The 25,385-nt window shown below is 41.9% G+C and overlaps 1 protein-coding gene across 2 annotated transcripts in view; it reads right to left on the reverse strand.

Annotated features, from left to right (window-relative positions):
- SACS (sacsin molecular chaperone) overlaps positions 1–25,385 on the reverse strand; it is a 94,018-nt gene that overhangs the window by 58,390 nt on the left and 10,243 nt on the right. For both annotated transcript variants that reach the window (XM_030922045.1, XM_030922043.1), the window contains exon 2: positions 20,376–20,894. In XM_030922045.1, the coding sequence (XP_030777905.1) occupies positions 20,376–20,395 (20 nt within the window). In that variant the 5' untranslated portion in view covers positions 20,396–20,894. The remainder of the gene's footprint in view (positions 1–20,375; positions 20,895–25,385) is intronic.

Here is a 25,385-nt window from a genome sequence, read left to right on the forward strand (position 1 = left end):
GGAAGAGATGCACCCGTTCACTTTATATTAGTTTGGGAGGTATAATGGTGAAAAAACAGGGTCTAAGAGGAGTTGGGATTCAGACTGTGGAAGACCAGAGAATGAAGGAATCATTGGCATTCATTGTATTGTAAAATACAATAATTTTTTCGTATTTTTAGTAGAGATGGGATTTCACTGTGTTAGTCAGGATGGTCTCGATCTCCTGACCTCTTGATCTGCCTGTCTCGGCCTCCCAAAGTGCTGGGATTACAGGCGTGAGCCACCGCGCCCGGTCGACATTAGTTTTTAACAAATCGAAGGTTTATGGCAATCCTGCATCCAGCAAGTCTGTTGGCATCATTTTCCCAACAGCAAGTGCTCCATTAGCATGTCTCTGTGTCACATTTTGGAAGTTCTCATAATATTTTAAACATTTTCATTGTTATTATATCTGCTTTGGTGATCTGTGATTACTAATCTATGGTGTCACTATTGTAATTGTTTTGGGGTGCCATGAACCATGCCTAAATAAGACAGTAAACTTAATCGATAAATGGTATGTTCTCTGACTGCTGTACTCTACCAACAGGCTGTTCTTGCCTCTCTCCGTCTCCTCCAGCCTCCCTTTTCCCTAAGACACAAAGTATTGAAATTAGGCCAGTTAGTAACCCTATAATGGCCTCTGACTGTTCAAGTGAAAGGAAGAGTTGCACATCTCTCACCTGAAATCAAAAGCTAGAAATGACTACGCTTAGTGAGGAAGGCATGTTGAAAGCCAAGACAGGATGAAAGCAGGTCTCTTGTGACAAACAGCCAAGCTGTGAATGCAAATGAAGTGTTTTTGAAGGAAATTAAATAGTGCTATTCCAGTGAACACAGAAACTATAAGAAAGCAAAACAGCCTTATTACTGATTAGGAATCAATTTGAGTGGTCTGGATAGAAGATCAAACCAGCCACAACATCCCCTTAAGCCAAAGCCTAACCCAAACAAAGACCTAACTCTCTTCAAATCTATGAAGGCGCAGTGGCGGGCGCCTGCAGTCCCAGCTACTCGGGAGGCTGAGGCAGGAGAATGGCGTGAAGCCGGGAGGCAGAGCTTGCAATGAGCCGAGATCGCGACACTCACTCCAGCCTGGGCGACAGAGCCAGACTCCGTCTCAAAAAAGAAAAAGTCTGTGAATGAAATGAGGTATTCGTGGACTTGCCATTCTAAGGGCTTCACTACGAAGCTGGAAGACCCTTTAGAGATTAGACGGTCCTCTGGTCACCCTGACCATTTCTTTTTGGTCCTCATAGATGGCTGGTTTTTAAACCATTTATCTGGGAAGATGCCATTTGCCTGTGTAGGGTGGTGGTTTGAGTTCAGGTGATGCAGCTTATTTGATCTCGGGAGTTTACCCAGTGGACAGCATGGTGCAGATAATTCAGCTCCTTAGCGGGAACTTGCAACTTAATCTGTCCCTTAAGCTTCAAATACACCTAAGTGACTTTGTAATTGTGATAAATAACATCTATAAAAACTAATACGAGACAACCGACATAAAAGATTATAAGTTGGAAAATATTGGTTACTCCATTTTAAAGACCTTTGAATTAAAATAAACCACCATCATCTAAGCATGGTTTAAACAGCCAACTGATTGGACACAGAGGATTCAGGTAACTTAATCCATGAAGAACCCAGTTTTCGAATTAAAGCAATGGGCTAAAGAGCCCTAACCTAACCCCTGTCCAGTGTTCACTAAATGAATGAGTCAGGTATCATTAGCGGGATTTACTTTAAAAATGCATAGTAACAATTCCCTGTTCCAAAATAGGAAGTAAAGTTATTGATAATCTCTTATTACAACATTATCTATGGGTCCAGAGAATATGACGGTGAGATACTGTTAAGTAATAATGTGTGTAATCATCAGAGAAATGCATATTAAAACCACAATGAGACACCACTGTACCCCAGCCAGAAAGGCCATTATTAAAATGTCAAAAAACAATAGATGTTGGCATGGATGCGGTGAAAAGGAGCATTGACACACTGCTGATGAGAATGTAAATTAGTACAACCTCTATGGAAAACAGTATGGAGATTTCTGAAAAAACTAAAAGTAGATCTGCCATTCAATCCAGCAATCCTGCTACTGGGTATCCACCCAAAAGAAGAGAAGTCATTATATCAAAAAGACACCTGCACACATATGTTTACCACAGCACAATTCACAATTGCAAAGATATGGGCCGGGCGCGGTGGCTCATGCCTGTAATCCCAACACTTTGGGAGACTGAGGCAGGAGAATGGCGTGAACCCGGGAGGCGGAGTTTGCAGTGAGCTGAGATGGCGCCACTGCACTCCAGCCTGGGCGACAGGGTGAGACTTCATTTCAAAAAAAAAAAAAAAAAGATATGGAACCAAGCGAAGTCCCCATCAACCAATGAGTGGATAAAAAAAGATGGTGTGTGTATACATATATATATATAACATAAAATATATATAAAATATAAAAATGTGTGTGTATATATATACACATACATACCACAGGGTACTACTCAGCCATTAAAAAAAAACAAAACAAAATAATATCTTTTGCAGCAATTTGGATGGAATTGGAGGTCATTATTCAAAGCAAAGTAACTCAGGAGTGGAAAACCAAATATACCATGTTCTCACTTGTAAGTAGGAGCTAAGCTATGGGTACACAAAAGCATACAGAGTGGTACAATGACGACTGGAGATTCAGAAGCAGGGAAGATGGGAGGGGGCATAACGTGCACTACTCAGGTGATAAGTGCACTAAAATTTCAGACTTCACCACTACACGGTTTATCCAAGTAACCAAAAACCACTTGTATCCCTAAAACTATTAAAACTAAATAAATTTAATATAGTATTTCAGGGTGATAAAATACCAAAGAATCAGAAACCAAAAGAAAGTATCATTTGCAAATATCAAATTTTAATCCATGCATTCAAAAAATACATAACATATATAAGCTGAATGCCTTATATTCTTTACATACTTATTAATAAGATTTTAAACAGAAACTTGTATGTATCAATTACCAAAGACACATCCATCTGTTAATTACTCCTTAGTACCCTTTACCATTTATCTAAAATATATATGTGTGTGTATATATGTATGTGTGTATACATATATATATCCTGTGTCTTATATACATATAAATTGCCCAATATATGTCTTATATATATATATAAGTTGCCCAATATATGTCTTATAAATCTTGCCCAATATAAGTCTTATATATATATAAGTTTCCCAATACTTATTAATGCAACTTTAGAGTTGGTTTTGTAAGTAGGAACTAAATGTCTACTAATCAGTATGACTGCAAAATAAAACTCAGAATTGTAAAAAAAAAATATATATATATATATGTTAGTAACATGTGGATATAAAGACAATGTGTTTCTGCCCACTGAGCAGGGTCACTGGAAAAGGCAAACACTTAGAAAGTCGTCTTTATATCCACACATTACTAATTTTACTTAATATGATATCTGCAAAGTACATGTGCTCTACTTGCCAAACTTCATCCTCCGAATTTAGAAAGATCTGATTCTGTATCTCAGCGGAAAGTTTGAGCTAAGCCTTCTCTAATTAAAGAAAAAGGACGGAGTATGTGTACAAAAGGTATGTAGTACATGATTCTCTGTGAAGGACACATTTGCTTCCAACCTCTAGGCAGATAAAAGAACAACTTACAATGTCTCAAATCTGTTCTTTGTGTACTCTGCATTTAGCCATCCTTTTCTTCTACTATGAGAAGGATCAATTCTACTCTTTCTGTTTTTTGCTGCTTTTTGCAGGGAGTTGGGGGATGGACAAGGGAGCATTTTAATTTTACATCAAAATACCAAGTTATTTGGCTGCATCTACATATGCCAGAAGTCACAATAATATGCGACCACTTTTATACAGCTTTTCTGATATTTATATTTTCTACAAGTATAGAGTTTTATATTTTCTACAACTTTTCTAGGGATTTGTTTTTTTTCTATTCACTCTACAAGCGTTTAAAAGTTATTCTTTCTAGAGGGTATAGAATTTATTCTTTCTATAGAACCTATTTTACTTGGTCTAGGAGCTTATGTAGGCTTCAAACTGTGTTTGGCTCTGAAAAGAATGAGTGCTTTATTTCTGCACTGTTTTTCTTCTTGCTGTGATTTCTTCCAAATCACAACATACTAGAAATAAGAATAACTTGTAGTAAAGGTTCACACATAGATCATTTTTCCTGACTAATTTTTTAAAAAAAAAATCTTCAGTCTGTTTGGCTCCAAGTTTCCATTTCTACATGGGATTCCACCCCCAGGAGATTTAGTAAATGAGATAATTTAAAATCCTGGCTGGGCACAATGGCTCACACTTGTAATCCCAGCACTTCGGGAAGCTGAGGTGGGCACATTGCTTGAGCTCAGGAGTCCTAGACCAGCCTGGGCAAGACTGGCAAAACCTCGTCTCTACAAAAAATATAAAAATTAGCTGGGGGACTAATTTTATATTTAGTGTGTGGGGGCACACACCTACAGTCTCAGCTACTCAAAAAACTGAGCTGGGAGGTCAAGGCTGCAGTGAGCCGTGATCATCCCACCACACTCCAGCCTGGATGACACAGTGAGACTTTGTCTCAAAAAAATAAATAAGAAGTAAATAAGTAAGTAAAATCCTAATGTGTTATGCTGGGTAATACATTTGTGTTATGTTATTCTCATGAAGAAGCTATCCATTTGTTTTTCAGTGAAGGCAGCCGTCCCACATCATGTCTGAAGAGTACTGATTGCAGCGTCCGCCGATGTTAGGCAGCGAGCGTGTTCATGGGGTTGTCATGCCCCTCATTCAGGTGTTTACACTGAGCTCGCTCTGGTGCTGCACACAGGAGTCCCTCCTTCTCCCGCCCAAACCTTCCCGGGGCCACCCTGGGCTCCTCCAGGTGACCGCCATGCTGTCTGAGAAGCACCACCACACGCCTGCACCCCTCAGTGCCTGGGGACCTGGGAATTGCTTTAAAATACCAACACAAGGCAAAGGGTCAGTATAAACACATGTGGCGGAATTTCAATCACTGTGGAATCTGCATCCTGAGTTTGTGAATGCTCCCGGTGAGATTTTTCTATACCTCTGTACACGCCTGAAATTTTTCATGATGAAATTCTTAAAAAGAGGTCAAGAGGCACCGAGGTCAGGCAAGGATTACTGTCAGTTCCGGGTGAAGGAGGTGAACATCCAAGCATCTTTCCACAGACTCCAAATGTCTTCCCTTTGCCCCTGAGCCCCTGCTCACCCAGCTCTCCGGCTCAGGTTGGCCTCTTTGGGCAACAGGGCTGTGGTCACTTTGGCTGCAGGTGGAGTTGGCCCACAAGGAGCCCCCACAGGAACTGGGAGGAAGAGAGAGTACGGTCAGGGGGTTCATCCCCCCTGCAGCGTCACCAGGGCCTGGTTGTATCCTTCAGCCCAAGGTCACTGTCCTTCTCAGGGAGCCTGCTCTACATCGGGACTCTGCCCTTCAAGATTCAAGTAATTGCTCCTCCCCCACTCCCTCGGGTCTCGAGGGTCATGATGCCACGGCTACTACTTTCCCTAAGTCCCAGGATGGCTTCTCATGGTTCCGTTTCACCCTTTGCATATAAACCCATGATTGATCCTAACTGGACTGTGGGGTGCCTGTCTGGTAGAATCCTCCACACAGTTTGATCCATCCAGGAGGGAGAAGGGGAGTCAAACCGACTGTGACAGGTACAGCGTGCCAGATTGGCAGAAAAGTACTGCAAAGCGCCCATCAGTGTGGGCTCCCTCCTTCCCTTCCCGAGTTCCTTCACGTGCACATGGTACATAGATCCCTTACCCTTCAGAAGCTGAAACAGTCAACAACGAGTCACCTTTTGCAGACCAGATGCAGACTGCAAATACCCTAAGGAATGACTCAGAATCACACATGCAGACTGACTTTCCTGTCTCCCAGGATGCAGTAAAATGGAGCCAAGTCCACCGAGTCCCCCCAACTTGACGAGGACCTCGGATGGTCAGGAGGCATCCTGTTGCCTTTCCATGATTCTTTTCCTAAAGATACTGTGTGGTGCTCATCAGGACTCTAACCGCGCCCTCTCTTTCCATCTTACATTTCCTATGTAATGGCCAAAGACGCTAGATAAGCCTGTCCCCAAAACAGACTATGGCATACTTGGACATGCAGAGGGATGACAGTGGCAAAAAGAAAATCCCTGAAATTAACAAAGTGGAATTAGACAGCCAGGTTTGCAAGTAACTGCTTATTAGGCCAAGACAGTGGTAGGCAGCACCTTTTCTAGAACACCTGTGAAATGAGAGGCACTTTGGGATGCTAGAGTGATTCACACACTTAGAAAATACAGTGCCTCCCATGACGAGGCTTTGTGCTGTTTCTGGAGAAGGGAGACATAATAACAATGGTTGCTTTTTCTCAAGCACTCACTCTGTGTCAGATACGATGTTAAGTGTTTTACATGCATAATCCCTAACATTATTTCCTCATGATATGAAAAAAGTAACTGATTCAAGGCCACACGACTAGCAAATGGCAAAGCTGAGAGTCAAACCAAGGATGTCTGGCTCAAAAGTTTATGCTCTTTCCATTACACAACTTGTTTTCTCCTAAAAGAGGTGGAAGGAGATTTGTTGAGAGTTTTGTTTCATTTGGATGCAGAGGTATCGAAGAAAAAGAGGAAAGAGGGAGAAGCCATACAAGACAGGCCCTTCTCTCCCCTCTCCTGGCCACATGTGAAGGACCGGTTTTGAGCCTCTGACAACATAAGATGAAGCCACAGTGTTCATGAAATACTGGGCAGGACTGAGTTCACACAGGGCCACCTCCCTTCCAGACAGCACAATAAGCACAGGCATCGGGAAAAGCCATTCACCAACCCTCACCACCCCATCCACAGGTTGCAGTCACCTTGGGCTCACAGGGACGTTGGGTGCAGGGGAGAAACGTCTTTCAGAGGGCACCAGCTGCAAAGGCCATGGCAGGGCTCCTGGACCAACAGGCTCAAATGGAAAGAACATGAACAAACTTGTTCCCAAGCCCATGTGAGATGTCACCTCTCCAAGGACACCCAGAAATAGCTGGGGAAGAATTTAAGCAGATGAGAGAAGCATGGAGGTTAAGGTCTTGTCAAGCAAGTTTGGAGTTTGGAGCCATGGAGATATGTGTGTAAATATTCATTGACTTTATTTATCCTCATGAACTCCTGAAACCTAGGACAGGTGGAATATGGCTAATCCACTTGTTCCTTCTTTGGGTCATGACTCTATTTCTGGGTTACTGGCACTAGGTCATGGCCCCAAGCCTATGTCCATCCCTGTACCCCATCACCCGTGTTCGCTGCTCATTTCCTTAGCCCTCTACTGCCCATCTGCTCATCCCTGGCTGTGCTGGTCTTCAGCTATGTGGACCCCACTGATCTGCCTGCTTTCCTGAACACTGGACTCTGCTCTACCACCTGAATTTTTAGTACTCCCATTGTGATTTCATCAAAAACATATATTTCTTCTTTGTCCCTGACTTCTGGCACAGAGCACCTAAAACTCTGAATTTTCACCTAAATTCACCTAGAGCACCTAAAACTCCAGAGTCCTAGGCTTCATTGCTTAGGAGTGATAGGAGTGTCTTTTGTTATTAATAAAGAACCCTTTTTGGCCTTACCTCAGTATTCTTGGTATTCTTTTTTTTATTTTTTATTTTTTTGTTTTTTTTGAGACAGAGTCTCACACTGTCATCCAGGCTGGAGTGCAGTGGTGCGATCTTGGCTCACTGCAAGTTCTGCTTCTCGGGTTCACGCCATTCTGCCTCAGCCTCCCAAGTAGCTGGGACTACAGGCGCCTGCCACCAAGCCCGGCTAATTTTTTGTATTTTTAGTAAAGATGGGGTTTCATCGTGTTACCCAGGATAGTCTGGATCTCCTGACCTCGTGATCCACCCGCCTTGGCCTCCCAAAGTTCTGGGATTACTGGTGTGAGCCACAGACCCGGCCTTCTTGGTATTCTTCAGATAGTTTCCAGATGGCGGTTGGTGGCCAGGGGAACCAATCACGTGATTAATGGGCTGGAACTTTCAGTCTCACTCCCGATCTCCAGGGAGGGGAGAGGTGCTGGAGATTGAGTTCCATCACCAATGGCCCTCTTTTCCACTACACTTCGGCCTGGGGCCCTGTCTTTGGCCTACCTATTCAGTTGTAGCAAGAATGCTGCCAAGTTAGTTTAAGTTTAGCGAGACTCCCCTACCTTTAATATCTGATCAGCTTGGCCTGCCATAGCAAGAATCCCCTACCCTTGATGTCTCTCCTTGGGAATTTCCATGCATTGACCCCTCTGCTCCTTGACTAGAAATCCCCAGCTCTCTTTGCCATATTGGGAATTGAGCCCAATTTCACCCCTATTGTGTAGTCATGACATCTATTGCAATAGCCCTAAACAAAGTCGTCCTCACCATTTAAACGAATGTCAGAATAATTTGTTCTTTAACACTTACAGTGTCATGACTTGCATAGGATCAGATTCATCATTAGGGCTGGGCGCAGTGGCTCACGCGTATAATCCCAGCACTTTGGGAGGCTGAGGCGGGTGGATCACCTGAGGTCAGGAGTTTGAGACCAGCTTGGCCAAGATGGTGAAACCCCATCTCTGCTAAAAATACAAAAAATTAGCCAGGTGTGGCGCACCTGTAGTCCCAGCTACTCGGGAGGCTGAGGCAGAAGGATCACCTGAACCCGGGAGACAGAGGTTGTAGTAAGCCAAGATCATGTCACTGCACTCCAGACTGGGTGACAGAGCAAGAATCCCTCTCAAAAACAAACAAAAACTTTCATCATTGGACTCCTGGACCTCTCATCTTATCACTGGATCCTTGGACCTCTCCTACCCAGACACACACCTTTGAAGCCTTTTTCTTCAGTTCTGACTGATTGATTAGGGATCCATTCATGAGTCCAACTCCTAAGCCAGTGCTCCAGGTAAAGACAGACTTTGACTTTTAAGATTCTGAGTATACTGTAGAAGCTGGGTTAGAGGAGTCCCAGGCTTCTCTGTTTATTAGATATAGAGGCTGGGTCAGAGTCCTAGGCTTCATTGCTTGCAAAGTACCATTAGTTAAGAGCATGGGAGCTTCTCGGTCACTGAAACCCCCTTCCCAAGCCCTTGATGGCTGTATGCTCCACCACTACGGCCACTAAGGCAGGCACTCACTCTGTCCACTTCATTCCTTATGGCATAATTTTGCTAAGGATAATTTGGAACTTTGATGGCTTCCCCAAACAGGCTCCTTTGAGACCTCCCCCTTCCTATCGCCTCTGCCTCTCTTTCCTCCTTTTACCACCTTTGATCTTCCCTTCATTTCCTTTGAATCCTTTAATACGTTGCCTTTGAAACCCTTATTTCTCCACCATCCATCTATCCACTTCCACCAGAACTTTCCCTTCCCACTCAAGCCCCCCACCTCCCTACAATCACTGGAATCTTAGACCTCCTACCCACATCAGGAGCTCTCAAATGACCCCCAAAAGCCATCAGATATATAAGCAAATGAAAATCTTACGAGTCTCCTCCACAAATACTGGTGGAAAGCATTAGCCCTCGTACTGAGCAGGTAACCTTACCTTATTCCATCTGTCAGAAACACAATGCAGATAAAAATAGGAAGCAGGGCAAAGATGAAAGCCAAGCATTTTATATAAACCTGTGAATTTTGTTTTACTCTTTTTACCTGACATGTGGCTAAAATATTAGAATGAAAGCTACAAGGTCTCCATTTGCATCTGTATGTAAGTTTACATATGTATGAATGTATGTATGCATGTATGTTATGTATGTATGGTATTTTTCTACCTCTGCATGGGATTGCCAAGTTAATTTATAAAATCCCTTAAAGGATTTCTATTCACATTGGCTTAGCAATAAATCAGAACTCATATAAATTCAGGCCGGATGCAGTGGTTCATGCCTGTAATCCCAGCACTTTGGGAAATATTTTGGAAATTATAAGAAGTTCCTAGAAAATGTGTCAATACCTGCATTGTCCATGACATGTCCTGGTATAATATTTTTAATCGTAATTCTAGTTACTGTTTTAAAATGTTACACATATAAAAGGAAAAGATCTTGGGCCCCCAAAATAGCTAAGGAAAACTCAAGCTGGGAACTGCTTAGGGCCAACCTGCCTCCCATTCTATTCAAAGTCACTCCTCTGCTCACTGAGATAGATGAATATCTGATTTGCCTCCTCCAGCGTAATCAGAAACTCAAAAGAATGCAACCACTTGTATATCACCTATCTGTGACCTGGAAGCTCCCTCCCCACTTCCAGTCTTCCTGCCTTTGCTTAAAGTTGTCCCACCTTTCCAGACCAAACCAATGTATTTCTTACATATATTGATGGATGTCTCATGTCTCCCTTAATGTATAAAACCAACCTGTGCCCTGACCTCCTTGGGCACATGTCATCAGGACTTCCTGAGAGGCTGTGTCATGGACGCATCCTCAACCTTGGCAAAATTAACTTTCTAAATTAACTGAGATCTATCTCAAATTTTGGGGGTTCACACGTGCCACAGAAATAACAAAATTTCCTTGCCAAATAAACTTTCATTAGCTTTTTAACCATTTTAAGGCTTTTACATCATTTTTGTTTTACTTTCTACTGTGATGCTTTTCCAGAAGCATCTGTAATCAACTACAGGCCAAAGTGCTTGTCCTCAACAAACAGGGACTGCCTCAGAGACCCATGGAAAGAACTAAGCCAGGTACTCTGGGAACAGGCTCCTAATGGCATTCCTTATTCACTTTGAAGCCACACTACTAGACTAAGAGTTTCCAGAGGACAGGCACAGTGGCTCCCACCTCTAATCCAGCACTTTGGGAGGCCAAGGCAGGCGGATCATGAGGTCAGGAGATTGAGACCATCCTGGCTAACACGGTGAAACCCCATCTCTACAAAAAATACAAAAAATTAACCGGGTGTTGTGGTGGGCGCCTGTAGTCCCAGCTACTTGGGAGGCTGAGGCAGGAGAATGGCATGAACCCAGGAGGCAGAGCTTGCAGTGAACCGAGATCTGGTCACTGCATTCCAGCCTGGCGACAGAGCGAGACTCCGTCTGAAAAAAAAAAGGAAGAGTTTCCAGAGATCTAGTAGAGAAGCTATGGATTCCTAAAATTGCTAAGCTCAGATCAAGCAGAACCAGAATTAATTACATGGGACTGAATGAACTAATAAATGATGATAATGGCTTTTGTTTGGAATATTGCTGTTGGATTTAAGAAATTTCTTTCCTTTTCTGTTAAACTATCTATAACTGTTAAGCTACCTATAATTCCCAATCTATACCATGCAATTTAGTGATTATGCCTTTGTAAACAGAAATAAAGCATTTGTCTTTGCCTTCCCACCTAATCCCTCCAGAATTCAGAAACTCATCTTCATGGTTATACAGTTATTTGCATAAGTTCAATAGGAATCTGTTCCCCTTGTAACAAGACATGTTTGGAAACTTGGGCCATATGACAAAGGCTTTGACTGGAATGTCATATTTGAGAATGATATGCAAAGAATCAGATATAAGCAGACAGCTCTAAGGAATGAAGGTTGACTTTATGGAGAGAATGCTTACAAAGCCCTCTCAGGAAACCTGTCTGGTACCTTGCTTATGGAATTCCCAGACTTTCAGAAGAGTAAAGAAGGTCATTTTCTGGCAGACCCAGGAAACTTAGCACCTAGAAAAGAGAGGAATTCACTCAAATATATAGGTATTGCAGATAAAGTCTGAAAGCAAGTTCTTAGCATGGCTTCCTAACCTGCAGTTGCTTTCCAAAAGTTTAATCTGGGCCGGACGTGATGGCTCATGCCTATAATCCCAGCACTTTAGGAGGCTGAGGCGGGCAGATCATGAGGTCAGGAGTTTGAGACCAGCCTGGCCAACATGGTGAAACTCTGTCTCTACTAAAAATACAAAGAAAATTAGCTGGGCATGGTGGCAGATGCCTGTAATCCCAGCTACTTGGGAGGCTGAGGCAGGAGAATCGCTTGAACCCAGAAGGCGGAGGTTGCAGTGAGCTGAGACGGCACTACTGCACTCTAGCCTGGGCAACAGAGCGACAGAGTGAGACTCCATCTGAAGAAAAAAAAAAAAAAGTTTAATCTGAAATTCCTTGTCACAAGTTTCAGCAAAGCAAACTTTAAAAAACTCACATCTCTGTTGTTTGGAATAGTTTCAGAAGCAATGGTACCAGCTCCTCTTTGTACCTCTGGTAAAATTCAGCTGGTCCTGGGCTTTTTTTTGGTTGGTAGGCTATTAATTTCTGCCTCAATGTCAGAACTTGTTTTTGGTCTATTCAGGGATTCAAATTATTCCTGGTTTAGTCTTGGGAGGGTGTATATGTCCAGAAATTTATCCATCTTCTCTAGATTTTCTAGTTTATTTGGATAGAGGCGTTTATATTATTCTCTGATGGTAGTATGTATTTCTGTGGGATCAGTGGTGATATTTCCTTTATCATTTTTTATTATGTCTATTTGATTCCCCTCTCTTTTCTTCTTTATTAGTTGGCTAGTGGTCTATTTTGTTAATCTTTTCAAAAAAACAGCTCCTGGATTCATTGACTTTTTGGAGGGTTTTTCGTGTCTCTATCTCCTTCAGTTCTACTCTGATCTTTATTCTTTCTTGTCTTCTGCTAGCTTTTGAATTTGTTTGGTCTTGCTTCTCTAGTTCTTTTAATCATAATGTTAGGGTGTCAATTTCAGATCTTTCCCGCTTTCTCCCATGGGCATTTAGTGCTATAAATTTCCCTCTAAATGCTGCTTTAGCAGCATCCCAGAGATTCTGGTACATTGTGTCTTTGTTCTCATTGGTTTCAAAGAACTTATTCATTTCTGCCTTAAGTTTGTTATTTACCCAGTAGTCATTCAGGAGCAGATTGTTTAGTTCCCATTTAGTTGTGCAGTTTTGGGTGAGTTTCTTAATCCTGAGTTCTAATCTGATTGCACTGTGGTCTGAAATACTGTTATGATTTAGGTTATTTTGCATTTGCTGAGGAGTGTTTCACTTCCAATTATGTGGTCAATTTTTTTTTTTTAAGTGCAATATGGTGCTGAGAAGAATGTATATTCTGTTGCTTTGGGGTGGAGAGTTCTGTAGATGTTGGATGCAAGGTTGGTTCAACATATGCAAATCAATAAATGTAATCTATCACATAAACAGAGCCAATGACAAAAACCACATGATTATCTCAATAGATGCAGAAAAGGCCCTTGATAAAATTCAACACCTCTTCATAATAAAAATTCTCAATAAACTAGGTACTGATGTGTCCGGAGCCATGAGGCCCGGAGTTAGCCGACCTCTGTTGCTTGATCTCCGCAAAGCGGAGACAAGATGGCACATTTCCGGGTTCTTCATTGCAAACCTTTCCCGCGCGTGCCTAAACCTTTCCTCCACCCGCGCAAACCTTTCCCGCGCGCGCGCAAACATTTTTCCCGCCCAGGAAGATATGCAGCCTACAGCGCAGGCGCAATCCCGCACCCAGGAAAATTATCAACCAACGGCGCATGCGCAGTTGTAATTTGAGTAAACCCAGCCTCCTGTCACCGCCCTGGCCCAACCTCTTCCTCTGCCAGCCTATATAAGGCATTGCACTGCCACCATTAAACGAGACTTGATGAGGCTATTTGTCTTGTCTCCATTTCTCGTGTTTTCTTGTCTCCTCCATTCCCACTCCCCCTTCCAGGGCCCGTTCGACTGTCCTGCGGGTCGGGACACTGATGGAAAGTATCTCAAAATAATAACAGCTATTTATGACAAACCCACAGCCGATATTATACTGAATGGGCAAAAGCTGGAAGCATTCCTTTTGAAACCCGGCACAAGACAAGGATGCCCTCTCTCACCACTCTTATTCAAAATAGTATTGGAAGTTCTGGCCAGGGCAATCAGGCAAGAGAAAGAAATAAAGGGTATTCAAATACGAAGAGAGGAAGTCAAATTGTCCCTGTTTGCAGATGACTTGATTGCATATTTGGAAAACCCCATCATCTCAGCCCCAAAATCTACTCAAGCTGATAAGCAACTTCAGCAAAGTCTCAGGACACAAAATCAATATGAAAAAATCCAAGCATTTCTATAGACCAATAATAGAGAGCCAAATCATGAGCGAACTCCTATTCACGATTGCTACAAAAAGAATAAAATACCTAGGAATACAACTTACAAGGGATGTGAAGAAGCTCTTCAAGGAGAACTACAAACCACTGCTCAATGAAATAAGAGAGAACACAAACAAATGGAAGAACATACCATGCTCATGGATAGGAAGAATCAATATCGTGAAAATGGCCATACTGCCCAAGGTAATTCATAGATTCAATGCTATCCTCATCAAGCTACCATTGATTTTCTTCAAAGAATTAGAAAAAACTACTTGAAATTTCATATGAAACCAAAAAAGAGCCCATATAGCCAAGACAATCCTAAGCAAAAATAACAAAGCTGGAGGCATCACACTACCAGACTTCAAACTATACAAGTCTACAGTAGCCAAAACTGCCTGGTACTGGTACCAAAACAGATATATAAACCAATGGAACAGAACAGAGGCCTCAGAAATAACGCCACACATCTACAACCATCTGGTCTTTGACAAACCTGACAAAAACAAGCAGTGGGGAAAGGATTCCCTATTTAATAAATTGTATTGGGAAAACTGACAAGCCATTTGCAGAAAACTGAAACTGGACCCCTTCCCTACACCTTACACAAACATTAACTCAAGATGGATTAAAGACTTAAATGTAAGACCTAAAACCATAAAAATCCTAGAATACCTAGGCAATACCATTTAGGACATAGGCAAGGGCAAAGACTTCATGACTACAACACCAAAAGCAACGGCAACAAAAGCCAAAATAGACAAATGGAGTCTAATTAAACTAAAGAGCTTCTGCACAGCAAAAGAAACTATCATCAGAGTGAACAGGCAACCTACAGAATGGGAAAAAATTTTTGCAGTCTAGCCATCTGACAAAGGACTGCTATCCTGAATCTACAAGGAACTTAAACAAATTTACAAGAAAAAAAAACAACCTCATCCAAAAGTGGACAAAGGATATAAACAGACACTTCTCAAAAGAAGATATATATGTGGCCAACAAACATATGAAAAAATGCTCATCACTCGCCATCAGAGAAATGCAAATCAAAACCACAATGAGATACCATCTCACACCAGTTAGAATGGTAATCATCAAAAAGTCAGGAAACAACAGATGCTGGAGAGGATATGGAGAAATAGGAACACTTTTACACTGTTGGTGGGAGTGTAAATTAGTTCAACCATTGTGGAAGACAGTGTGGTGATTCCTCAAGGATCTACAGCCAGAAATACAATTTGACCCAGCAATCACATTACTGGGTATATACCCAAAGGATTATACATCATTCTACTATAAAGACACATGCACATGTATGTTTATTGCAGCTCTGTTCACAATAGCAAAGATTGGAACCAACCCAATGACAGACTGGATAAAGAAAATATGGCACATATACCCAATGGAATACTATGCAGCCATAAAAAAGGATGAGTTCCTGTCCTTTGCAGGGACATGGATGAAGCTGGAAACCATCATTCTCAGCAAGCTAACACACGAACAGAAAATCAAACACCACATGCTCTCACTCATAGGTGGGAGCTGAACAATGAAAACACATGGACACAGGGAGGTGAACATCCCACACAAGGTCCTGTCAGGGGTTGGGGGTTGGGGATGGATAGCATTAGGAGAAATACCTAATGTAGATGATGGGTTGATGGGTGCAGCAAACCACCATAGCACATGTATACCTATGTAACAAACCCGGACGTTCTGCACATGTATCCCAAAATTTAAAGTATAATAAAAAAAACCATGTTCTAATATTAAGTATTATTTCTCCTAATTCAACTAAATAACTGCCAATTCCACATAAAACACTTCTCTTACCACAAATTTGTATCATGAATTTTAGTATTTTCAAATCACAATGAATTTACAAAAAGGGTGAATTTTATTTTATGTAAATTGTATCCTATTAAACCTGACTTTAAAAAATTAATGGGCTAAAAAAAAAGCCTCACATCATCCATTATCATTTTTTGCATTATGTTAATAATCAAGCCAAATCTAATGAAACCAGACATTTTACAAATGAGAACAATCTTACTTTGGTTATCTTGAATCAAAAAGGGGGCAGCACTGTGGAGAGATATTAAGGGGGCAGCACTGTAGAGAGATATTAAGGGGGCAGCACTGTGGAGAGATATTAAGGGGGCAGCACTGTAGAGAGATATTAAGGGGGCAGCACTGTAGAGAGATATTAAGGGGGCAGCACTGTAGAGAGATATTAAGGGGGCAGCACTGTAGAGAGATATTAAGGGGGCAGCACTGTAGAGAGATATTAAGGGGGCAGCACTGTGGAGAGATATTAAGGGGGCAGCACTGTGGAGAGATATTAAGGGGGCAGCACTGTGGAGAGATATTAAGGGGGCAGCACTGTGGAGAGATATTAAGGGGGCAGCACTGTAGAGAGATATTAAGGGGGCAGCACTGTAGAGAGATATTAAGGGGGCAGCACTGTAGAGAGATATTTTATGCTTCAACAGAAAACTACAGCACACCCTTATGGGTTATCAGTTTCTAGATGTGTTCATTGTCTTTGAGCTATTTTTCACCTCCTTGCACATTAAAGTCAGCCATTTGGCACATTGTGTCTTCCACACTCTGCTCCAGGACACTGGAGTCTATGACATCACCAAGGACATTCCAACGGAAAGCCAGGACAGCCACTGGAGGGTCACTGCCATCCTCCTTCTGCCACCCGAAGATACTGCAAGCCCGACATCTAGACTCAGAAACCGAGTTCACAGTCCGTTCTACCCATGCATCTTTGTTTTTCTTTTCATTTTTCAAAAATGTCTGACTTCTTGAACCATCCAGCAAATATTCTCTATCACCAAGTCTCAACAGATGGTTCAGCTGGTCCTTAATGAACAAGACAACCAACAAGAAATGGACTTAGATTGTTCAGACAGAAGAATCTCTCTTCTTTCATGAACAACAAGGGGAACTAAAATGGTCTTTCTCTTTAACCAAACATTAGACAGGCTCCCCCACGCCCTCTTTTTGACAAGGCATTGTCTTCAGGTCCTGCCTTTGACCTGCCTAGCCCAGTTGGTGCCTGCATCCCGCCATGCCAGTTCAGACAGAATTCCCTGACTCTGGCTATCTGATCACCTCCACATCCCATCGGATTCCTCAACCCACCTTGAGAGCTGATCATTGTTTCAAGTCAGTTCAGCAAAAGTCCCGACATTTGACATTCCCCCTTCATAATTTTCCACGCAGTGACCCCTCACACTGCTCATTGGCTGTGAATCCTCAGCTGTCTTTGCTGTATTAGGAGTTGAGCCCCCATCCCTCTGCCCTGTTGCAGTGGTCTTGATGCCTATCAAAGCAGTCCTGAGTAAAGTCTTCTTTACTATTTCAATAGGTGTCAGAATATGATTTTTAGCAAGTCATGTGACTTCAGTTGTCACATGCATCAAATGAAGCCCCCACCCCCCAACATAAGAGAGGATTCCTAGACATTTATTTCCACTAGCCTGAATTAAGCCCAAGTGAGTCCTGCTCCTAAGCACACTGTAACTAGAGCTGTTTCCTCGGAACCCTTGGGGCAGTTTCCCCAAATCTGGCCCGCCCCTGGAATCTGCCTTTTGCACTAACATATACTGATGCTCCCACATCTTCCTGAAAGCACTGGAGAAGGAGCCAGTCCCACAGCAGCTTTCAACAAATGAGATTCGTTATGTTGCAACTTTTAGCTTAAAATTTCAGATGAATATATTTAATAATATATCTGCTTTCATTTCATTGTGTACATCATGTTTTACATGCCTTATTAGATAGATAATTTAATTTCTTTTCCCACAATATTTCCATAAAGCCAGGGCCTGGGAAGGCCCTGTGTGTTAATGCTGGGACTCTGAGCACGCCTCCATCACCCTCACACACAGCTGTGGACCCCAGAGCTCCAGAAGCCTAGAGTGGATCCTCTTTAAGAATTTTCTTTTCCCAGGAATAACAAGATTAGGCATATTTATGGTCTTAATAAAACAGGTTTTACAGATCTTTTTTTTTTTTTTTTTTTTCTTTTGAGATGGAATCTCACTGTATCGCCCAGGCTGGACTGCAGTGGCTGGATCTCGGCTCACTGCAAGCTCTGCCTCCCGGGTTCACGCCATTCTCCTGCCTCAGCCTCCAGAGTAGCTGGGACTACAGGCGCCGCCACCACGCCTGGCTAATTTTTTTTTTTTTTTTTTGTATTTTTAGTAGAGACGGGGCTTCCCCCTATTAGCCAGGATGGCCTCGATCTCCTGACCTCGTGATCCACCCGCCTCAGCCTCCCAAAGTGCTGGGATTACAGGCGTGAGGCACTGCACCCGGCCTTTTTTTTTAACACGGAGTTTCACTGTTGTTGTCCAGGCTGGAGTGCAATGATGCGATCTCGGCTCACTGCAACCTCTGCCTCCTGGGTTCAAGTGATTCTACTGCCTCAGTCTCCCGAGTAGCTGGGATTGCGCCACCACGCCCAGCTAATTTTGTATTTTTAGTAAACACGGGGTTTCGCCATGTTGGTCAGGCTAGTCTTGAACTCCTGACCTTAGCCTCCCAAAGAGCTGGGATTACAGCTGTGAGCCACCGCCCCCAGCTGGTTTTATATAAACCAGCCTGGTTTGATAAAAGTGTATTTATTTTTTTAAAAAGACTGATGTTTTGACTCTCAAAACATCTACTCTATGTGTTCATAAATGTGGCTGTATCTAGTCGCTAACATTTTAGCTTTAAGTAATTTGGTACCTAAAGCCTATATAATGTAAATCTCTGCAAAAGTACATGCAAAGTTAATTCATATTTTTTTCTAGCTATAAATGGAATGTATTGCATAGTGAATACAAAGACAGCATAACTTTTAGATGCATCAAATCAATCCTAATTATTAAACATTTATAGTTCGTGTCAGAGTCAATGATTCTGCATAGTCACTGCTCTTTAAAATGGATGTATAAATGAAATTACCAGTACAAAGAAGTCAGCTGGTAAGTTAAAGGAAAATGAGTTCACCTTTGATTTGAAAAAAAAAATCTGGTTCCAAAACTAGGAGGGAATGCACTAATATGGAAACATTTTAGAAGGTTTAAAAAAATCCACATAAATACTGCAAGATAACATGTATGATGATAGATAAGTAGACTTCTCTCATGATTAAATAATTTAGCATCAGCAATGGTGTGGAAATTAATCTCACATGACTTCTCATAATACTAGAAATATGGAAATCAATCAAATATTTCAATCATTTAAGAAAAATCACACCCATAAAGTCATCTCAATAGTCTTGTCCACTCACACACTGAAATAACAATCAGTTACGAAATGAATCCTGAAGCTAAGAGGCAGGCACTACTGAAAAAGTCCCACTTTGTTCCACTGTCTAATGGGTAACGATTTTCAAAAGGTAAAGAGCAATACAGTGAGTTTTTTTCGATGTTTTGCTTTGGAAAAGCCAAATACGGCGACATTTTATTTGTTGATATCTTTAGGTTATAAGATGTGAAGCCTTCCCTGATCTCTATGGCACTAAAATTTCAATTATTGAATGTAATATCGAAATACAGCATTCAAAATTAATGAAAGAGTATTTTGTTATGCTTAAGAAAAAAAGAAGCACATACAGAAATTTAAGGAATAATTATATAAATATACATACATTTTATTTTTTGCACAAATCCTCAAGCTTGTAAAATAAGCATACGTTCTTATAGCAACTAAATTTGAGAAACAGAGCAAGCATTATATTTTATTGTCATAATTCATAAAGGGAAAAGTAGAGTTCTCTTTCTCTCTCACTGTCTCTCTCCCCTCTCCCTCTCTCCTCAGGTTATTCGATACAATTCTAAGTATTTCACAGTTGTTTATTTTATATTTTCCAAACAATGGTATGGCAGTCTGGGGCACTCATAGATACATTTTATGAAGGAGAAAATGGGCTACATCTAGTCAACTCTCCATTACAATAGCCTCACCAGTATAAAGAAAATGCAAAACTATCTGGGCAAAGGCAAAGAAATTATTTTCAACCCCTGGCTTGAAAACTTACATATAGAATTTCAGTTGAAACTGAGGTATGGATAGTTGGCTCACTTTTACCTCTCGAGTGCTTTCATTGGTTTTTGCTTATCTATGTTTCATTTGGGAAAATCCAGCAAGCCTTCAACTCCTAATACAAATTATTGTCATTTAAAACATTAACTCATTTACCTGTTCTCCTTGGTCTCCATGATCACTTCTGGGATATCTGTTTGTGAAAACCATGGAAGTGTGCTTCTTTCTTCTGTTTCGTCTTCCCTCTGTGCTTCCTTTAAATGTGTACTCCAAGTTCAGCTCTTCCTGCCAGGTGGAAAAAAAAGTCTGTTTTTCCCTTCAGCGTCCATTCATCATCTGATGTCAGGAAACATTGTCATGTTTTGCATCTGTGTTCCTTAAAGTATGACTCTCCAGGCTGATAACGGAAGCCTTCTGTTCCAGCGACCCACGGAAGTTTTCAGGGTAAAACTGTGAATTCGCTAAAAGTTTTTGGCTTTCCCCCAAAGCAAAATCAATTTATTTTCATCTGAGAATTTTCCGTATTTCTTTGTGAAGGTTCTTGGGGAAAATGGTGCAGAAATTCTTGGATTTTGAAGCTTCTCACCCTCACCTCAGCAGATGTAAAATATTCTTTGGTAGGAGCCTTTCTTCTGGCTCTGGTGACATGGGCATCTTGGCCTCACTTCTGTGACCCTGGAAGAAAAATCAAGGAAGGGTAAAGAAAGGGTTAAGGAAAAGCACTTGAAATCACTGCACTGAAAATGCAATTCCTCATTGAAGAGGGCCATGGTGCTCAGCTCCAGTGACTTTCTAATTATACTCTGCTGGTGGCACGACAGCTCTGCCAAAGAGCATGGCATTCGTTTCTGGCCTCACAAGACAGGCAACCAACAAATGCACATGTGCAGCTATAGAAATTAAAAGTACATTGGCCAGGCGTGGTGGCTCACGCCTGTAATCCGAGCACTTTGGGAGGCCGAGGTGGGTGGATCACGAGGTCAGGAGATCGAGACCCTCCTGGCTAACACGGTGAAACCCCGTCTCTACCAAAAATACAAAAAACTAGCCGGGCGAGGTGGCGGCGCCTGTAGTCCCAGCTACTCGGGAGGCTGAGGCAGGAGAATGGCGGGAACCCGGGAGGCGGAGCTTGCAGTGAGCTGAGATGGAGCCACTGCACTCCAGCCTGGGCGACAGAGTGAGACTCTGTCTCAAAAAAAAAAAAAAAATTAAAACAATTAAAAGTGCATCTACTTAACCACTTAGTTTCACGCTCCCTCTATTTCCCTGGCTTCTTCCAAGGGCCAGTATGTGCTTCACTCACACCTGATGTGCCTTTTGTCAGGAACAACACCCTTTAAATCCAAACCCGTTTTTTTTTTTGTTTTTGTTTTTGTTTTTTGAGACAGAGCCTCCCTCTATTGTCCAGGCTGGAGTCCAGTGGCATGACCTTGGCTCACTGCAACGTCTACCTCCCGGGTTCAAGTGATTCTTCTGCTTCAGCCTCCTGAGTAGCTGGGATTACAGGCGCCTGCCCCCACACTCAGCTAATTTTTGTATTATTCATGGAGATGGGGTGTTGCCCTGTTGGCCAGGCTGGTCTCGAATTCTTGACCTGAAGTGATCTCCCTGCCTCTCGGCCTCCCAAACTGCCGGGATGACAGGTGTGAACCACTGCACCTGACCCAAACCTACAACTTTATGTGTACAATAATAACTCGTTTGAAAGCAAAATATTTACCTTAGGAAAGGAAATGTGTCCTCAGAAAGACTTAATTTTACTAGTAATATTCCTTATAACTATTGGTGCCTGTAATAGTCTAACATTTTAAGAAACAAATAGAAGAAAAAATGACAAACTTTCTAATTTGTATGTTTTAGGGTGTTGGGCACAATCTGGGCTAACCCAAGGAAGCCTCAGTGAAAAATGAGGAACTTTTTTTTTTTTTTTTGCGAAGGAGTTTCACTCTTTTCGCCTAGGCTGGAGTGCAATGGCATGATCTCAGCTCACTGCAACCTCTGTTTCCCAGGTTCAAGTGATCCTCCTGCCTCAGCCTCCTGAGTAGCTGGGATTACAGGCATGCTCCACCACGCCCAGCTAATTTTGTATTTTTAGTAGAGACAGGGTTTCTCCACTTTGGTCAGGCTGGTCTCGAACTCCCGACCTCAGGTGACACGCCCACCTTAGCCTCCCAAAGTGCAGGGATTACAGGCATCAGCTGCCGCACCCGGCTGGCAAACTTTATAAACACTGGTAAGTGGAGGGACACATGCGACTGCATTTTCTGCCCATTCATTGTTCTAAAATACTTCATAATTATCAAGATGCTCTCTCAGACAATGTCATACTAAATGGGTATTTCAGGTAGACAGAACAAGAAAGGTAGAGATGCTGATACATTAAAATTGAGGCACAGGAAGGTCAGTAACTTGTTTCAGCCCATCGAAGCAGGAAGGGATCGACTGGAACGTGGAAGACCAGCTCCAGACTTCTTATTCTGCATTTGCTATGCAACAATGTTTCATTGTGGGGAAAAAAAGGAATGTAGGAATAACAACCTAAGCTATACTGATTACATTATCAATTCTTGGATGTTCATGAAAACCCAGGAAAAGCACTCCATATTCACTGTAAATGCTTTTCTGAAAACACTTTCCCAGTAACTTGCTATAATTTAAAAATATTACTAGGCATCATGAGTGAGATTAACTCAAACATACCAATGCAAAATCTTCTTATTCTTTCATGAATAGTTCATGAAATTTTGATTGCCATGCCAAGAATTAGAAAAACTATATATGTAAATTTAGGATTTAAGAATTAAAATTAAATTAAGGAACTATATTAGCAAGAGGATGGAAACCTTTTTATGATAATAGACTTATAACTGGACTCCAGTTTGAAATGTTTAAAATTAAAAGAAGTCATGTATAACAAAGTGAAGGATTAGGATCAATTTCTTTATCTGTAAAATATAGGAACTGGGGCTGGGCGTGGTGGCTCATGCCTGTAATCCAGCACTTTGGGAGGCCGAGGTGGGCAGATCATGAGGTCAGGAGATCCAGATCATCCTGGCTAACACGATTAAACCCCGTCTTTACTAAAAATACAAAGAATTAGCCTGGCATGGTGGCGGGCACCTGTAGTCCCAGCTACTCGGGAGGTTGAGGCAGGAGAATAACGTGAACCTGGGAGGCGGAGCTTGCAGTGAGCCGAGATCGTGCCACTCACTCCAGCCTGGGAGACAGAGCGAGACTCCGTCTCAAAAAGAAAAAGATATGAATATAAACATGTTTATATGAATGTAAGACAAGCAGGTTTTATATGATAGATAAGAGCTCAAGGGAAGTCTGGAATTAGTTACACTGGAAGCAAGACCTCCAGGCCATCTGCCACTGACGCTCCGCCTCTGCAAGAACCTCAGAAGGGAATCGGAGCAGTATTGATCTCAGCGGAACACTGCGCTTTCATGCGCTTTCATGCTTGTCAGCCTCACTAAATCTCTAATTCCAGTTTGTTGATATCTTTAAGAATACATGTTCTGTGATCTAGAATATTAATTAACTTCATATCAACAGGCATGTTTGATAAAACTGCTAAACAGCATAAAGCTGCGTGGCAAATTATTAAATTTTACTCCCCATGGACAATGATACGTTCGTTACAAAAACCGGTCTTTGGATAATATTTCCTCAGTAACTCTCTTAGCCATTGTACATATACTGTTATCAATCACATTTATTCCTGTCCTTTCTAACAGAATAGGATGATCCTGCCCAATGGATTACTAATCCAAGCTGCAGTCTTCCTTCTGACTTACACTGCCCGGCCAGTCTGATAGTCTCATCTAATAAGATAGTCTCATCTAATAATAAGGGGGAAGTGGGTTAAACATGACATGACTTGTCCTTGATACACACATGCTAGATCTCAGAGATCACTGTGTCCTTATCCCACACCTCCTGAACGCAGTCTCTTTCAAATAATCCAGTCTTTAACTTCATTTTTATTTTTATTTATTTTTATTTTTTGAGATGGAGTCTCGCTCTGTTGCCTAGACTGGAGTGCAGTGGCATGATCTTGGCTCACTGCAACCTCCGCCTCCCGGGTTCAAGCAATTCTTCTGCCTCAGCCTCCCGAGTAGCTGGGACTACAGGCATACACCACCTTGCCTGGCTAATGTTTATATTTTTAGTAGAGACAGGGTTTCACTATGTTGGCCAGGCTGCTCTTGAACTCCTGACCTCAGGTGATCCACCCACCTGGGCCTCCCAAAGTGCTGGGATTACAGGTGTGAGCCACTGCACCCAGCCTGGTCTTTAATTTTAATACTACTTCTGCCATTAACAACCAGCTCACAGTTCAGAATTCCAAACACTATTATTCCTTTCCTGGACACTTAGAACGTTTGCACATGTTCATCTCCCTGGAACCTGCCATACTCTCCATAGTTGTCAGAAATTACCCACCACGATGGACTCATTATGTGTGCTGTGAGCCAGTATGTGTGAAGGTGATAAGGTAACGGTTGCGCAGATCATTCTGTTCTCAAAATATAGCCCCCAATGAATCACTCTCATAATTTGTTTTTCATTTTTGAGCTACGACATACAACTTTGGTGATCTTTGGCCTACTTGTGTACCACCTATTTATTCTTCACTTAATATTTATTTTTCCCAAAATGATATTTTAATTAAATAAATGTATTATGAAAAGAAACTTTCCATCTACTATAAATGGAAACCTAGTAAGACAAATAGAAAATAACTTTAAAGATGAATAAAATGAATACAAATGACTCATTAAATGCTGATCAAAGTGCCTACTGAAAACTCTAAGTCTTTAACCTACTCTTTGTTATTAAAAATGGAGATCAGTAAATTTATGAGAAAATGTATAGCCTTTAATGACTTCATCCAGAAGGAAGAAAAGCTAAAAATTAGTGAATTAAGTGTCCATTTAAGAATTTAGGAAAAAGGCAGGGTGTGGTGGCTCATGCCTGTAATCCCAGCACCCTGGGGGGCCGAGGCTGGTGGATCACCTGAGGTCAGGAGTTCGTAACCAGCCTGGCCAACATGGTGAAACCCCATCTCTACTAAAAAATACAAAAAATTAGCCAGGCATGGTGGTGTGTCCCTGTAATCCCAGCTACTCAGGAAGCTGAGGCAGAAGAATCGCTTGAACC

Source organism: Rhinopithecus roxellana, chromosome 18 (assembly GCF_007565055.1).
Source record: "Rhinopithecus roxellana isolate Shanxi Qingling chromosome 18, ASM756505v1, whole genome shotgun sequence".
Classification (NCBI taxonomy): Eukaryota; Metazoa; Chordata; class Mammalia; order Primates; family Cercopithecidae; genus Rhinopithecus; species Rhinopithecus roxellana.